The sequence below is a fragment of the Leopardus geoffroyi genome, chromosome B3, assembly GCF_018350155.1.
Source record: "Leopardus geoffroyi isolate Oge1 chromosome B3, O.geoffroyi_Oge1_pat1.0, whole genome shotgun sequence".
Lineage (NCBI taxonomy): Eukaryota > Metazoa > Chordata > Mammalia > Carnivora > Felidae > Leopardus > Leopardus geoffroyi.
In genome coordinates this window covers 52,612,709-52,630,537 of record NC_059337.1, presented here as the reverse complement: position 1 = coordinate 52,630,537, position 17,829 = coordinate 52,612,709, and the positions used below count along the sequence as shown (strand labels likewise).

General features: G+C 39.5%; 1 protein-coding gene across 1 annotated transcript in view; it reads left to right on the top strand.

Annotated features, from left to right (window-relative positions):
- The window catches only part of TMOD2 (tropomodulin 2), a 55,352-nt gene that overhangs the window by 28,333 nt on the left and 9,190 nt on the right, over positions 1-17,829 (top strand). The window contains exons 6-9 of the mRNA XM_045449736.1: positions 31-161; positions 2,228-2,335; positions 10,722-10,865; positions 17,380-17,524. Coding sequence (XP_045305692.1) covers positions 31-161; positions 2,228-2,335; positions 10,722-10,865; positions 17,380-17,524 — 528 coding nt within the window. The remainder of the gene's footprint in view (positions 1-30; positions 162-2,227; positions 2,336-10,721; positions 10,866-17,379; positions 17,525-17,829) is intronic.

Here is a 17,829-nt window from a genome sequence, read left to right as displayed (position 1 = left end):
TTCTTTTTAAAATTAAAACTTGTGTGTTAGATGTGGTCAAAGGTGAGAAGGTCAAGCCAGTATTTGAGGAACCACCCAATCCCACCAATGTGGAACTGAGTCTGCAGCAGATGAAAGCCAATGACCCCGGCCTGCAAGATGTCAACCTCAACAACATTAAGGTATTGCGTTATGATTATTGTCAGTCACTTGATTTATCATGAGGTTAAAAAATGTAATGGAGATAACTGATTGCCAGTTTTCACACCTGTTTCCAATCCTCTATAGTCACTGACTTTGAGGCAAGCTATCCTACTCAAAAGAAGAAATTTTAAAAAGTGACTTCTAGAATTTTTTGCAAAGAATCACAGTATTTGTGTTAAACAAAGAATGTTGGTTATCTACTGCTGGGTAATAAAGTACTCCAAAACTTAGAGGCTTAAAACAATAAACATTTGTTAGTTCACACAGTTTTTGAGTATCAGGAATCAGGACTTAGCTGGATAGTTGTGGCTCAGGGTCTCAAGTGAGGCTGTAGTAAAACTGTCATCAAGGGCTGCCATCAGCAGAATGCTTGACTGAGGTAGAAGGGTACACTTCCAGGATGGCATACTCATGTGGCTGTTGGCAGGAGGCCTCAGTTTCTCACCACATGGGCCTCTCCATAGGGCTGCCTGTGTGGCCTCACGTCATGACAGCCTCCTTCTCCCAGAGGGAGTGGCTGAAGAGAAAAAGAAAGAACAAGCAGGAAACCACAGTGCCTTTTATGGCCTATTCTCTGAAGTCACACATTGTCACTTCTGCCTTATTCTGTTTGGTAGTTAGTCATGTTACTCTCAAAGGGAGGGGAAGGAAGTGTGTGTATGTGTGTGTGTGAGTGAGAGAGAGATGGAGAGAGAACATTGCCTGGTATCCATTCTGTTACTTCATGTTGGGCCAACATCTGCCATTTAATAATAACTGACTTGTGTTGAGTATTCATTGTGAGCCTTATTCTTTGCTAAATACTTGAAATTCATTACAGTAGTTCCATTCTATCTGCGGTTTTGTTTTCCATGGTTTGCAGTTACCGCAGTCAACCACCACAGTGCAGAAGTAGATGATCCTCCTGACAAACTGTCAGAAGGTCATTAGTAGCCTAACCCTCTATCACAGTGCTTATGTCATTCACCTCACCTCATTCCATAGGCATTTTATCATCTCACATCACAAGAAGAAGGGTGAGTATAGCTCTCTTTTGAGAGAGAGGGAGGGACCACATTCATGTAACTTTTATTACAATATATTGTTAAAATTGTTGTTTTATTATTGGCTACTGTTGTCAATCTCTTACTGTGCCTAAGTTATAAATTAAACTTTATCATAGGTATGTGTGTATGTATAGGAAAAAACATAATATATTATAAGTGTTCAGTGTTATCCGTGGTTACAGGCATACACTCAAGGTCTTGGGACATATCCCCCATGGATAAGGGGAACTTACTGTATCTCATTTAATCTGTAGTGGCACTTAAGGAGATTAAATTGCTCACGGCCATGGAGCTAGTCTGTAATGAACCCAGGATTCATATCAACCTCTAGTCTACCCTATATTGCCTGCCTCCCAGTGGTTGGGGCTGTGCTAAGTGCTGTGAAAGATGGAGTAAGATTCATTTTGTCTTTATTCTGAAAAACTTATATTAGGAGAAAAATACTAAATCAATAACTACAACATGATGTGGTAAGCCCCCAAAAGTTGTGGAATTGCAGATAAGGAAATTTTTTATCTTGCCTAGGAAAGCCAGTGAACAAAGGAGGTGATATTCAGCTGCCTCTTGAAAAATGAGTAGGAATTAATCAGAGAAAAGGACAGTAGAATTTCCAGGCAAAGGGAAAAGCATACATAAGAGTATGGAGGAGAGAAAGACCATGGTGTATTAAAAGAATGGCACATAGATCAATCTGGCTAGAATATAGAGAATGAAAGAGAAAAGGAGTGGAGTTTGGTATGTGCATAATTTCTTGGTCAGAGTGAACAGAACAGCGAGGCCAGAATGTCATGTTGTGTTAGATTCCCTTGTTAGATACTAAGTGGTGCTGTCGGCCCAGGATGGCTTGGCTGCTGGAGGATGGGTAATGAGTATTTTAGAAGGGATGTCACACACTTAGCCATCTAAACACATAAGGTATTTAAAAGCTGTGGGTCTTGAGTTGGGGTGGGGGACCTACAGAATGGTCTATCAACTCTCTGTGCCTTCCGCCATTTTAGAACATTCCAATTCCAACCCTGAAGGAATTTGCAAAGGCTCTGGAAACCAACACTCACGTAAAGAAGTTCAGCCTGGCTGCAACCCGCAGCAATGACCCTGTGGCAATTGTGAGTAAAATTTCAGAAATATTACATGAAAATATTTAATTTGTTAGAAACTATTTTTAATGTGTTCTATAAATTAACAGTTTTTAGATCTGGTAATTTTCTACACAGTTAAACACATTAGTTATAATAAGACAATAAAACAGAACCCATCTGTCAGGCACTTTGAATTAACTAAAATTTTGTTAGCAGTACACTTTGAGGAGAAAGAAATAAGATTAGATTAGGCATTTAGCTACATAAATATTAGCTTTTGCTCTGTACTTAGTACAAATTTTCTGAAGCTTTTGCATCTCTATTAACATAATGTCACAGTCAATGGATATTGTAAGACTCCCAAATCCTACAGGAACTGAGCATGTATACAAGTATTAAAGTGTATTTCATTTTAATCTTTGAAATGGATTAGTATGTTTCAAAAATATTTTAAACAACTAGATCTTAAAACATTTTTTGTTAACCAGAATACGAAAAAAGTAACCAGCCAAAAGCCCTGTTCCTTCCATGCATTTTAGATAATTCAGCTAAATAAGGAAGGCCCTTGGCCCAAGTAAATACTACAACTGTTACCACCATCAATGTTATTGCTATAAATAGCTAACATTTCTTCAGCAATTAGTAAACACCAGCAGTAAGCTCTATGCATTACACACGTCAGCTCACCTAATCCTCACTATAATACTATAAGGTATGTGCTGTTATTAGTTCCCACTGTAACAAATGAGCAATCTGAGGCTCAGCGAGGTTGAATATCTTTTCCAGGGTAACACAGGCAGTAAGTGGCACCACCGGGTCCTCCCGATTCTATAGCCAGGATGGTTTAACCATCAAGCTATGCTGTTTTTATACACAATGCCTCAACTTGCATACTTTTGCTAAAGTATATCAGTTTTGGGGAGCCTGAACATCAGCCTGTAATTCTACAGCATCTAATGCTCAGCCTTTGAGTCAAGCTAGAAAAACAAGTTTTCTTGACGTGATCATGTGATTTAAAGCAACATGTCTGTTGGAAGATCTAAAATAGCATTAAAAACGGAAAGTAAAATGAAAGTAATGGCTACCTATTGCAGTGTTAGCGCAGAGTAGATGTGTGGACACTTGTTAAATGGATGAATACCATGCCCTCCAACCTCTCAGCAATAGAGAATATTTCTGTGATAACCACAGCAAATATAAAATAAGCACTCATGTAAGAGGAACTAAGCTACAGAATTGATGTTTTCACCAGCAGTAATTATATCTCAATTTGTGGGTTGAAAGAAGTTTTGAATTTGAAACCTTATCATTAAAATAGTAAAATAGCAGAACTAGATCATTGGTAAAGGTGAAATCAGTTATTTAAGGACTTTTATCAGTATATGATTTTATATAATCTCTGTTGTTCAGTAGATAGGTTCTCAATAAAGCAAAATATTCCCAGTACCTTTTGTATGCAAGTGACTAGGGTATGAATAAAGAAATGATTTGTCACTTCAGTGTATTACATGACAGTAAAACTGCAGGGATGGAAATAAGTTGTAGTCCACTGTCAACCCTACTAGCAAATAATGTAACTCTTCCACTCAGTCAAATAGATAACTTGCTAAGTGGTCTAAATAAAATCCAAATATAATCATCTCTTTGATACTGTTTTTAGTGCAACAGCTATGTGTTGAAAGCATACCGTGTGACTCTGGCTCACCACACAATTGTAAGGAATAGTTGCGGTTCTTCAGGGTGTGAAAACATAAGCCTCTCTGGCCTTATTCCTAGATGGCTTTATATTGTCCAGCCCTCACCTGGCAGCCCCCATGGCTCTCCTTTCAGTCATGCCAGAGTGGAGAAAGCTACTTTTCAACCTACTGTAGGTTGAAAATTGGTTGATTACCCCATAGGCAATAGAGATCTTCAAACTTTGATTATCCCTAGCAACTGCCTGCAAAGAATTAAAGATGGGAGTGCCTGGCTGGCTCAGTCAGTAGAGCATGCAACTCTAGATTTGGGGGTTGTGAGTTTGAGCCCACTTTGGGTTGAGAGATTACCTTAAAAAAAGAGAGAGGAAAAAAATAATGAAAGATCATTGTTAAAGCAAAGAGTTTTAGGAGACTTCTTTGTAAGATTCAGGAACAGATTCAATGAAGTACTTGTGGGATTACTGTAAAGGTAGGCAAATTATGTGTATGTGAGATGGCATTATCCCCACTTTGCAGATGAGGCACCTGAGGCTCATAGATGTTGAGTAATTTAACTAAGACTACACATCATGTAGACAAGCCAGGAAGTGAATTTAAGTGACCTGTAATTAGGTTCAGTTCACCGTGCCCCAAGTACTTACATGCAACCACATCTCTAGCAGGGAGCAGAAAAAGTCCACATACATTAAAAAATGCTCTTTTAGTAATTGAAGAAGATATAAAGAAATGGAAAGACATTCCCTGCTCATGGATTGGAAGAATAAATATTGTCAAAATGTCAATACTACCCAAAGCTATCTACACATTCAATGCAATCCCAATCAAAATTGCACCAGCATTCTTCTCGAAGCTAGAACAAGCAATCCTAAAATTCATATGGAACCACAAAAGGCCCCGAATAGCCAAAGGAATTTTGAAGAAGAAGACCAAAGCAGGAGGCATCACAATCCCAGACTTTAGCCTCTACTACAAAGCTGTCATCATCAAGACAGCATGGTATTGGCACAAAAACAGACACATAGACCAATGGAATAGAATAGAAACCCCAGAACTAGACCCACAAACGTATGGCCAACTCATCTTTGACAAAGCAGGAAAGAACATCCAATGGAAAAAAGACAGTCTCTTTAACAAATGGTGCTGGGAGAACTGGACAGCAACATGCAGAAGGTTGAAACTAGACCACTTTCTGACACCATTCACAAAAATAAACTCAAAATGGATAAAGGACCTGAATGTGAGACAGGAAACCATCAAAACCTTAGAGGAGAAAGCAGGAAAAGACCTCTCTGACCTCAGCCGTAGCAATCTCTTACTCGACACATCCCCAAAGGCAAGGGAATTAAAAGCAAAAGTGAATTACTGGGACCTTATGAAGATAAAAAGCTTCTGCACAGCAAAGGAAACAACCAACAAAACTAAAAGGCAACCAACGGCATGGGAAAAGATATTTGCAAATGACATATCGGACAAAGGGCTAGTATCCAGAATCTATAAAGAGCTCACCAAACTCCACACCCGAAAAACAAATAACCCAGTGAAGAAATGGGCAGAAAACATGAATAGACACTTCTCTAAAGAAGACATCCGGATGGCCAACAGGCACATGAAAAGATGCTCAACGTCGCTCCTCATCAGGGAAATACACATCAAAACCACACTCAGATATCACCTCACGCCAGTCAGAGTGGCCAAAATGAACAAATCAGGAGACTATAGATGCTGGAGAGGATGTGGAGAAACGGGAACCCTCTTGCACCGTTGGTGGGAATGCAAATTGGTGCAGCCGCTCTGGAAAGCAGTGTGGAGGTTCCTCAAAAAATTAAAAATAGACCTACCCTATGACCCAGCAATAGCACTGCTAGGAATTTATCCAAGGGATACAGGAGTACTGATGCATAGGGGCACTTGTACCCCAATGTTCATAGCAGCACTCTCAACAATAGCCAAATTATGGAAAGAGCCTAAATGTCCATCAACTGATGAATGGATAAAGAAATTGTGGTTTATATACACAGTGGAATACTACGTGGCAATGAGAAAGAACGAAATATGGCCTTTTGTAGCAATGTGGATGGAACTGGAGAGTGTGATGCTAAGACAGAGCATCACAGAGCATACAGAGAAAGACAGATACCATATGGTTTCACTCTTATGTGGATCCTAAGAAACTTAACAGAAACCCATGGGGGAAGGGAAGGAAAAAAAAAAAAAGAGGTTAGAGTGGGAGAGAGCCAAAACATAAGAGACTGTTAAAAACTGAGAACAAACTGAGGGTTGATGGGGGGTGGGAGGGAGGGGAGGGTGGGTGATGGGTATTGAGGAGGGCACCTCTTGGGATGAGCACTGGGTGTTGTATGGAAACCAATTTGACAATAAATTTCATATATTAAAAAAAAATTTTTTTTTAATTTAAAAAAATGCTCTTTTAGACAGTACTGTCCATAACAAAATGAGATAGCCACAAATGTAAGCCACATGTATAAATATAAAAATTTTCTGGTAGCCACATTAAAAAAAAGACATAGGTGGAATTCATTTTAATAATATATTTTATTTGAACCAATATATCCCAAATATGATCATTTCGAAATGTAATGTGAAAATGTAATAAGGTATTTTACATTATTTTTTTCATACTGCATCTTTGAAATCTAGTGCGTGTTTTATATTTACAGCATGTCTCAATTCAGACCAGCCGTTTTTCAAGGGCTCAATAGCCACATGTGCCTTGAGGCTACCCTTTGGATGAGGCAGGTTTGGACAATGCAGGAAATTGGATTTCCCTACAATCCTGTGAAGTACAGAAAGCAAAACCTTCTCTTTAAAAATGTATTTCTACTGTAATTATTTATATAACATTTAAGAAATCTGGTCTTTGTTTTACCGATGTTATCCCCAGCACATGTAATAGATGCTTAAATATTTGCTGAACTGAAATTAACTTGGGCCTACAGCCCAGGGTTATGTTTGGCTGGGTCTCCCTTGTTTTGTTCAGTATGAGAAAAGTGTTTTCTCAAGTTTAAAAGAAATTGGCAAGGTCCTGGCTACTTGCCAGGAAGTCCTGCAACTTTTTTTATAAAGGCCTAATTGCTCCGACATTTTGTTATTCTAATAATGAGCGTAAATCCTGAAGCCTGGGGCGTCCGTGAGGAAAAGCCTGATGCATTTCCTTCTGATGCTGTAATTAAAATGTGTGCGTTTAATTCTAATTAAGGACCTAGCAGGGAATAAATACACTTTAATTTACGTGGTGTACAATAAGGTTAGTCCAAATCTTTGAGCTTTCTTTGCAGTTAAAGCAAGTGCTTGTCTAATACACAGGATTTCTTCTTCTAGTCTGGTGCTTCTCAGCTCAGGGTAATTTTGCTCTCCGGGGGACATTTGGCAGTGTCTGACGATATTTTTGGTTGTCATGACTGGGAAGGGTACTATTGGCATTTAATGGGTCTCAGAAGCTGCTAAACATGCTGCAATACACAGGACAACCTCCCACAACAAAGAATTCTCTGGCCTCAACTGTCATTGGTGCCAAGGTTGAGAAATCCTGTTCTGATCCCAAGTTAGATTCCTTCTCTTCCTTCTTCCTGTGTTTTCCACCATAAAAATAATTAAAATAATATAGAAGTTCCTTGTTCCATTCCCCAGAGCAATCGGTATTACCAATTTGTTTTTCATTCTTCTAGTTGTTGTCTTTATAACTTTAATTAAAGTGGTTGTCAACCCTGGTGAACATTAATCACCTGGAGAGCTTTTAAAAAATTTAGCAGTCCAGGCTACATACAGCCTGAGATTCCGATTTACTTCATCTGGGGTGAGGCCCAAGCATTGGTATACATTTTGAAGCTTCTAGATCATTCTAATGTACAGCCAGAGTAGAAAACCACTGATATGCACACTTTTTTGTTTTTGATCTTTTGTTTCTCCATTAGAAAAGCTGATGGCAGTTCTGTACTCTGCCTTCATCCCTTTTCCTTTTTCTGCCTCAAGTTGTAGTTATTCCATTATGTTCACACATTTCAGCTTTATGTGTGTTTTATGCCATTATATTCTATGTTTTGTTAAGAGATTGATTGCAGAAATTTAAAACTTACCACCAGTATTTACAATTACCTAAATATGTAAATATAGAAATCTCTTTCTCATGGCCCTTACAGTCTAGTGACTAATGCTGGTCTGAGTCTTGTTGCTTTGTTAAGTAACTTATTTTCTCTTGCTAGAAACTTTTCTGAAATTTCACTTGTATGTGACCACTTAGGAGACTTTTTACTCATTTTGCTGAGCATCCAGTGCATTCCTTTTTTTTTTTTTTTTTTATGTTTGTTTTTGAGAGAGAGAAGAGCGCTAGAGTGAAGGAGGGGCAGAGAAAGAGGGAGAAACAGAGAATCCCAAGCAGGCTCTGCACCAGTAGTGCAGAGCCTGACGTGGGGCTCAACTCACAGACTGTGAGATCATGGCCTGTGCTGAAATCAAGAGATGCTTAACTGACTAAGCCACCTAGGTGCCCCCAGTGGGTTCTTTCAGATAAAAATTCATAGTTCTCTTCAACTCTAGGAAATTTTTTCCTATTATTTTATAATTTCTTCCCCTCTGATGTCTTTTTTTTTCTTTTGTCCTTCTGAAACTCCTACTAGATAAATGTTGAGCTTCTGTATCTTACCCTGTATCTTTTAACATTTCTTTCCTATTTTCTCTATCTTTGTCTTTTTACTCGACATTCTGGGGAATATCCCAGATTTATGTTCTCACTTACCAACTTGGTCTTCAGCCGTGTTCATTTTGTAATTCTGGATGTCCTTTACTTGTCTTTATTTTAATGTAATATTTAAATTTTTCAACACATTTTCATGTACATATTCTTCTTTTTCCCCCCATAATAGCCAGTACTTATTTTTATTAATAGAGTACGTTTTCTTTCTTTTTTGGGGAGAGGGAAGAGGGACAATAACAATTAAAATGTTTATATTTGTTTCTGTTCCCTTGAAAGATCTCTGCTCCCTCTGGGGCATGCTGTGCTATTGGTTGACTTGGCTTTTCTCTTCCATGATGTTGGTTTTCCTAGTATGTCTGGCAATCACTGGTTGCCAGATTTCTGAATAGAGAATGAGGTTGTTTTGTGTAAACCAGGATCATTTCCTCCATAGTTGTGTAGATCTGTTTCATCAACAGACCTCTCCCTTAAAAGGGAGACCCTTTTGGGGCACCTGGGTGGCTCAGTCGGTTGGGTGTCCGACTTCAGCTCAGATCATGATCTCACAGTCCGTGGGTTCGAGCCCTGCGTCGGGCTCTGTGCTGACAGCTCGGAGCCTGGAGCCTGCTTCGGATTCTGTGTCTCCCTCTCTCTGCCACTCCCTTGCTCATGTTCTGTCTCTCTCTGTCTCAAAAATAAATAAAAACATTAAAAAAAATTTTTTAAGGGAGACGCTTTCTATTTCTCCATTTGTCACCATCCAACAGGCTATGTATTTTCTTTATTGATGTATCAACTGCCCTCCTGCTCAAATATAAGCTCTCTTTTGACAGGGATTTTTATTTCCTCTGCTGCCAGCACACTGTAGAAACCCAATAAATAGTCTTTTTTGAATAAGTGAATGAATGAATGAATGAATGAGTGCTTTTGTAAGCAGGCAGGTGAATTTTCTAGCAGCCTTCTCTTGAAGGGTATATACGGGGAGCTGACAGGTGGCCTGGGAGTCCCCCACAACTCTACAGTTAGGAGGGGCTTCACTCTGGGAGGGGTACATTGCAGTATATTTCATCCCTGGACATGGCTGCTTCTCCTCTCTGTTTCTCCCACATGGTATCAGGTGGTAGGTCTGAAGGTGCCCTGTTTCTGTGTGGCTTCTGTCTCAGGGAAGCTATGGGGAGGGGCAATGTGCTCTCCATCTGCTCTGGTTATTCCATTTGTTCCGAAGGCAGTTCTTTGATGCAATGCCCCAGTCAGGACTTACCTCTGGCATCTCAGGCAACAACTTTTTTTGTGTTCATTTCTCCATCAATCTTTCTTTTTTTTTCTGTGCGTCAGCAATTTTTCAAGGGAATGGCCCTCTGTTTTGTTTGTTTGTTTCTTGTACTATGAGAGTTCCAGTCACTCAAAGATCTTATCTTTTCTTTATGATAATGGGAAACATTGGGCACAAGGGGAACAGGCAGGTGCATGCATTTGTTGTTTTGAACTGAGAGTCTCCAGTGGGTTTGCCACTCTGAGTGGTGATTATATTCCAAAAGTTATCTTTGAGGAATTCTGATTTATAGATGACCTGAAATAATATCAGTAGTGCCCATATGTTAGTCAACAGTAAAGTTTTTTTTTAATCTATTCATAGCAAAGGGGACAAAATAAAACAATGCGGAGATCATGTCCTTTCTTTGTTTTTCCTAATGTTAAAATGCTTTTTCTCAGAGAAAAAACCGCAAAACAAAACTGACAATGATAACAGATGGTAGTGGGATTTTTTTCAATGTCCATACCTTACAAAGTTGGTAATCCTGTGTCAGGATTTTTTGGTTTTATTTTTTGTTTTACAGGTATGTAAAATTCACGGGTCTGGTCTGAATTATTTTAAATTACTATCTTTGTTATTTGGAGGTGAAAGTTTGATTTGGCTCAGTTTTTCTTTAAGTACGTAAAAAACATCTGTGTTTCATTTGGCGGTGGGGAGTTCAGTAAATAAATCTTTAGCAGCATTAATGGTTATTTCTTTTTTCATAATAAGGCTTTTGCAGATATGCTGAAAGTAAACAAGACCTTGAAAAGCCTAAACATCGAATCCAATTTTATCACTGGGACTGGAATCCTGGCCCTGGTAGAAGCACTGAGAGAAAATGACACCTTGACAGAGATCAAGATCGACAACCAGGTGTGACTCACAGGATGCATGTAAAAGGGGGGTGCTGCAGGGGACTGAGTTAAAAGCCAAAGTTCTGTGACTCGATTTGATGTTCTGGTTTTCCTGTAAGTTGTAATAGCTTCTGGCCTGTGGAGGGCGTGTGGGAGAGCATGACAATAACTAAACCATGCACAGTGAGGCAGCCTGAGACCTAAAGAGCCAGCTCTCCCCCAGCCCTAGGCTAGTCAGGCACCAGGGGAGAGAGGAGGTGGGGCCAGAGGTGTTGACAGCTGCCTTGTGCAGCCATCATCACCCATGTCCCTAGCAGGAATCTCAGCTCAGAATGTCCCAACCCACCTGAGACTGTGGCTACAAGGAGGAAGCAGATGGGCCATGCCCAGAGACAGACTCTTTGCTCTTGGTCGAAGGCTGCCAGAGCTGGAGAAAAAGGACTCCTGCAGTCTGGGGCAGGCCACAGAGCCTGTTTAGAGGAATCCGGGTTCTAGAAGATGATCTGGCTTAGAGTAGCAGGCCACACCCACGATGTGATCACAGTCTCAGCTCTGTTGCAGTGTTTTTTAGGTTCCCGTCAGCAACCAAAGCAAGCTGCTTTTCTCCAGGACCACATCTTCCTTACCCTGAAGGCCTCTTTTCCCAAAATCAGCCTGCAGTGTTTCAAGTTGCTCTGCTGGCTTCGGCTGGCTCGTGCTGTCAGACAGCAAATCTAGGTTCTCGGCCTAATGCTTTTGCCTTGCCACTTTTGCTATGGGGAACTGTCCGCCATGGGACTCAGTGAATCTGAGGGGTCTGGACACTGTCTAGTGTGAAGAAAGGGCCCTGCGATGTCCCAGAGAGAGGGGAGAGCACAGATCCGTGTGCAATGAGTATTCTCCTGGGGGGTGATGGGAGGGGCAGTGGGAGAGTACCCCCTGCATGTCTGGAAATTCCCGATCTAAACCCTCCAACATCTGATAGAGCCCCAGGCTCTCACCCAGGACTTTTGCTTAAGTCTGGAAACCCCCACCAGGCCCAATGAACAGCTCTACTCTCCTTTTTTGCTGTCAGGACACATGGGCTGCTTCAGTGCATGTCCTCTGCCCCTCACCTCCTCTCAAGGCTTGTTGCCAGGGGAGCAGGGGAACCGTGCAGAAGACAGATATTCCTTTACTCACCCTCCCCAGACAGGGTACATCACCAAAGTAGCTTTCCCAAATGAAAGTATGCAAAGGGGATATGCATACCCAGCCGTACACACTCAGGAAGCTCAGTGCTGTGTATCCTGGTGTGTATCCAGAGACATGAAGGGAGTGGGGGAGTAGGAAATAAAGAAAGGGGCATCAGGGAGTAAGAGGTTAGGAAAATGAGCCAGAGAGAAATATAAAGTGAAAGAAAAGAAGTGATCCTCAGGAATATTTATCAAATGAACTACTATAAGGAAGAAGTTAAGTGGGCTCTTAGTAAATTCTTTCCAGGACATCTATGAAAGAAATGGATACCTTATTCCAAAGTATATTTATCTTCTTGTATAATGTGAAACCCCACATCTGAAGTAATGTTCCAGATACTCTGTTCCTAGTTCCTTGTAAGATACCACCTAGTTAGGATTGCCAGATAGAATGTAGTTAAATTTGAATTTCAGATAAGCAACAAATAATTTTTAGTAGAAGTATGTATCATGAAATACTTGAGACATACTATCCTAAAAATATGTTTATTTTTATTTATTAAAATTATTTATTATCAATCAAAATTCAAATTTAACTAGGTGTCCTATATTTTTATTTGATAAATCTAGCAATCCTACACCTAATGAATGAAATGGAATCCTGTACGTTGAGAAAGAGCAGCTTTTTTTTTTTTTCTTAATGTTTATTCATTTTGGAGAGGGCAGGGGACAGAGGATCCAAAGCAGGCTCCACCATGATAGCAGCAACCCCAAGCCTGATAAGGGGCTCAAACCCATGAGATCATGACCTGAGCTCACATGAGATCAAACCCGTGAGATTGTGACCTGAACTGAAGTTGGTCGCTCAACCAAGTAAGCCACCAAAGCACCCCAGAGCAGCTTTTATAATGCATGTGAATACAACCCTGAAATACAAAACCTGAATTTGCTCTCTTAAATCCCCTTTATTAATTTTTTTAGATAAGGTCCTTATTTTATTTTATTTTATTTTATTTTATTTTAAATTATTTTATTATTTTGTTTATTTTATTTTATTTTATTTTAATTTATTTTATTATTTTGTTTTATTTATTTTATTTTATTTTATTTTATTTTATTTTATATGTTTTTATTTATTTTTGAGAGAGAGAGCGTGAGCCAGGGAGGGGCAGAGAGAGACTGAGACACAGAATCTGAAGCAGGCTCCAGGCTCTGAGCTGTCAGCACAGAGCCCGACGTGGGGCTCAAACCCACATACCGTGAGATCATGAACTGAGCCAAAGTCAGACGCTTAACTGACTGAGCCACCCAGGTGCCCTATAAAGTCTTGTTTTGAAATTATTTATTGAAGCTCCCAGGTGGCTCAGTTGTTTAAGCGTCCCAACTACAGCCTAGGGCGTGATCTCACAGTTCATGAGTTCAAGCCCCATGTCGGGATCTGTGCTGACAGCTCGGAGCCTAGAGCCTGCTTCAGATTCTGTGTCTCCCTCTCTTTCTGCTCCTCCTCCGTTCACACTCAGTCTCTATCAAAAATAAATAAACATCAAAAAAATTTTTTTTCAATTATTTATTTTGAGAGAAAGAATGAGTGAGGGAGTGGCAGAGTGAGGGTTGATGGGGTGTGGGGGAGAGGGGAAAATGGGTGACAGGTATTGAGGAGGGTACTTGTTGGAATGAGCACTGGATGTCATATGTAAGGGATGAACCATGGGAATCTACCCCAGGAACCAAGAGCACACTTTATACACTCTATGTTAGCCAATTTGACAATAAATTATATTTTAAAAAATTATTTTTTGAGAGAGAGAGAATGAGTGGGGGAGGGTCACAGTGGGAGGGAGAGAGAGAATCCCAAGAAGGCTCCACACTGTCAGCACAGAGCCCTATGCAGGCTCTGTGTGAGTGAGATCTCACAAAGTGTGAGTGAGATCATGACCTGAGCTGAAATCAAGAGTCAGATGCTTAATCGACTGAGCCACCCAGGTGCTCCACTTAAATCCCCTTTAAATTATCAACCTTCTCATCCTTCCTCAGTCATCTAGAATGGAACTATGTAATTTTTCAACCTTATTCCCCAATATGCCTCCAAAATAGCTGCTTTTTACTTGCGACAAGAAAGAGCATTGAAAAAAAAGAAAGAGGATTGAGACTTTGTAGAGCAACGAAAAATTCTTTGCTTTATTCCAAGAAAGAGGAAATTCAGAGTCAGACTTGTCTTCCATCCAAATTTTTTTTATTGACTGATAGGCTATTAGAAATAGACCTCGGTTTCTTCATCTATATAACGAAGGGTTTGAAGTAATCTGTAAGTTTCCTCAAGCAGGACCCATAGCCAAGACCAATTTAGCATCCTTGCACCAGGCAGCTGCACCAAAATGAAGGCCTGCTGAGAATCCATCACTGGGGCAGGCTGCTGTGGCTAGGCTCCAGGTGGATATGTAATGATTTAATCAGATGCCCCCTGTGAGAAGAACAATCAGTGATGCATATTAATGAAACAGACGGGTGACTGCTAAATAAATTTGAGTAAAAAAGGTCATTTAAAAAAGACAACAGAAGAAATGTATGCTTAACTTTTATTTCTTTTTTTCTTTGTATTTAGTGACTTATAAAGGGGAAATATATACAAATTATAAGAAATTTTGGCCTCCATTTGTTACCCTGGGTTTATATAATGCAAAAGACCTCAAAACGACTCAGGCTGACAAAGAAAGATGACCTGTGTTACATTTCTTTCTCCCCTTTTTTATATGCTCCTTCCCCATGTAATTTTCTGCAGCTCCTACATCCTTTATATAGCCACCAGTGTGCCCATGTTGACAGGAAAGTACTGCATGTTACCCAAACGCAGGACTCCAAAGGCTTGAGATTTGTGAGGGGGAGTAAAGGTACTTTTAGCTCGTCCCTCCCCGCCAGCCACATCCATCCACCCTTCTGCCCTTAGATAGCACCACTTGGCCCCTTCCAGGGGCATAAGGCATAGCAATGGCAGCCCAGGTCTCAATACATCCCCCTGTTCTAAAACGTGTCATGAGCTAAAGTTGTTCATGGAACTGTGAGGTCAGGATCTCTTTTTTGCTGTCTGTCCCTCCCATTAGCTTAGAATGCTAATCTCTACACCGCGGATGCCCAGAGTTGTTATTGTCTGACTGGAAATACCACATTTTGTTAATTTCTTGGGGAGAGACTGGTTTGACAGGTTGCTGGATAAAGAGAAAGAAAAGGAGCAGAGTTTGATCTGAGGACTCCTAGGACACAAAAGTTCCTCCCTAAACTTTTCTCCTTCATCTACTCAATATTTAAAATTTCTGAATCTAAAAGGTATATTTTTAAAATGTAATAAAGCAATCAAAATTGCATGATGCTGGCACAGAAATAGACTTGGCGGAGCAATGGATTCCAGAAACCCATCTAAGTACGCCTGAGAATTTTGCAGCAAAGTAGTATTTCAACTCAGTGAGAAAAGGATAAAGTAAAAGATAATTTGGAATAATATTACTTTGGGACTCTATCTTAATTCTTATACTAAAATTCATTCCAGGTGAAATGAAGGTTTAGATATGAAAATATATGAAGTCATAAAACAAATGGAGAAATCAGAAGGATTTCTGATAGAAGAAATCAGAAGAGCCTTCCCAAACATGATATAAAATCTAGGAGATTGGTAAATTTAGCCATATGAAAATTAGGAAAGGTCTTTATAGTAATCAAAAGGAAAGTCAAAAGACAAACTGAGCAAAGTATTTTCACAACACATTTGACAAAAGGTTCATTTCCTAATATATGAGAAGCTTACAAATCAATAAAGAAACAAACACAGGAACCATAAGCTGGTAAAAGAAAAAATATACAAATGACAGAGATTGGTAGTTTCCAAAAAGAGAAATACAGATGCATAAGAAAATTAATTGTTCTGATTCATAATTTGAGAAATGCAAATTAAAGCAATTAAATAAATACAAGTAGAATATAAATCTTCACCTATTAGAGTGACAAAGATGAAAAAGATTCGTAACATCCCATGTTGGCCAGGGTGGGGAAAACAGTTAATCTCAAACACTGTTAGTAGGAGTAAAAATTGTCATATTTTTGAGGATAAGTCATGAACATATCAAAATTTGAAACATGCTTACTCTTGCGCACAGCTCTAATTTTCCCTACAGGCACACTTGCAGAAATGCCATAGGATAGACTATGTGTGCGAGGGAAGTTCACTGCAGCATTGTTTGGAATAGTAGAAATGGAAAGCAATGTAAAAGTAAGTAGGACCTAGCTAAATAAGTTATTCTCCATCACCACAATGGAGTACTGGAGAGCTGTTTATAAGTATGAGAGACATGTATATTTACCCGTGAAAAGGTGTCCTTAATGTTAAATGAAAAATAAAAACACATTTCAGAACAATATGCTGGTATAATCCATTTATGTGAAAAAAAGAATAGATGTACATGTGGTTATGTAGACATACGAATGCATAGAAAATGTTTTAAAAGACTGTATATCATATGCCAAACAGGCTTTCTCTATGGGGAATGGAAATACTGGGGAAAGGGGGCTTTTGTTTTTTATACACTTCTTGTGTGCTTTTTCTAAATAAGCCTACACTTTTTACTTAAAACTTTTAATAAATATATTATGAAAAAATTAAATTTTATTTTTATTAATTGTTAAATTTTGATTAATTTTAAATTCCTATATTTACATGCCCCCATATTTTAAAAAAAGTTCTAGTTTTGTTTTTTAATTCTGTATTTCAACTTAACAAACACACACTAAAAACCAAGAACCCTCTTTCCACCAAACTTAAAAAACTTGGGGATTTTTCTACAGCCCAATAACCCCTTCAGCATTTGATAATTCTCCTGGCTGTGGTTCAAAACACAATGAAGTTTCTCTGGGATCTCCCAGTGAGACTCTGCTGAGAAAGAATAGCCATCCAGCAGATGATCTTTGATTAGTTTTGGATATAGATCCCAGAATAAAAAATTCAGCAATTGGATTGATTGCTGTAAGATAGTTTCACTATTTAAAAACACTCTTTATTTAAACCACAGAAACTGGGGTAAATTGGAAACACCGACTATTAGCTTTGCTTTAATTTTACGTGCGGAATCAACTTTTCCTTCGTAAGTAATTTGCTTAGTCTTTTCAGTTTAGCATGCCAGCAGATTGGGCTGTCTGTTGGATTTTGCTTCTAGACAAGGAGCCGGTCTCAAGTGACTGCAAGGGAGAAAATCTCAAGTGACTTTATTCCTTTCAAAGTGAGACTTTACCCCTTTACTTTTTTGTCCACCAAGTAGCTATGCATCTTTCCCATGCAAGTAACTGTTTCCTTGTCCTTCTTGGTCGTCCTGTATATGTGTCCACACCTGCAACCAGAGGCAGCAATTGGGAACAGCTGTGGAGATGGAAATTGCCCAGATGCTCGAGGAGAATTCAAGGATCCTCAAGTTTGGATATCAGTTTACCAAGCAAGGGCCTCGAACAAGGGTGGCAGCCGCAATCACCAAGAATAATGACCTGGGTAATGCAGCCCTATTGTGTGCTGTTAGTGATTAGAAGAGCATGATGACCGTTTCTTTCTCCACTTCAGATACAATATCGCACAGACATCGTTCCACTGGCCTTTGGTGTCAGCCCCTGAGCAAAGGCACATTGCTACGTTATCCTAGGAATTCTCATCAGCTTCATAGTGTCTCAGTTTTATAGTAGCATTCTCTCAAAAACTCTTTGTTCTTTTCTTCCAGACAACCTTTGAGTTTTGCTTGGTTTCCTTTATGTGTTTGGTTCGCCTTTACTTAGTTCTTACATGTAATCATCCTGTGTTGT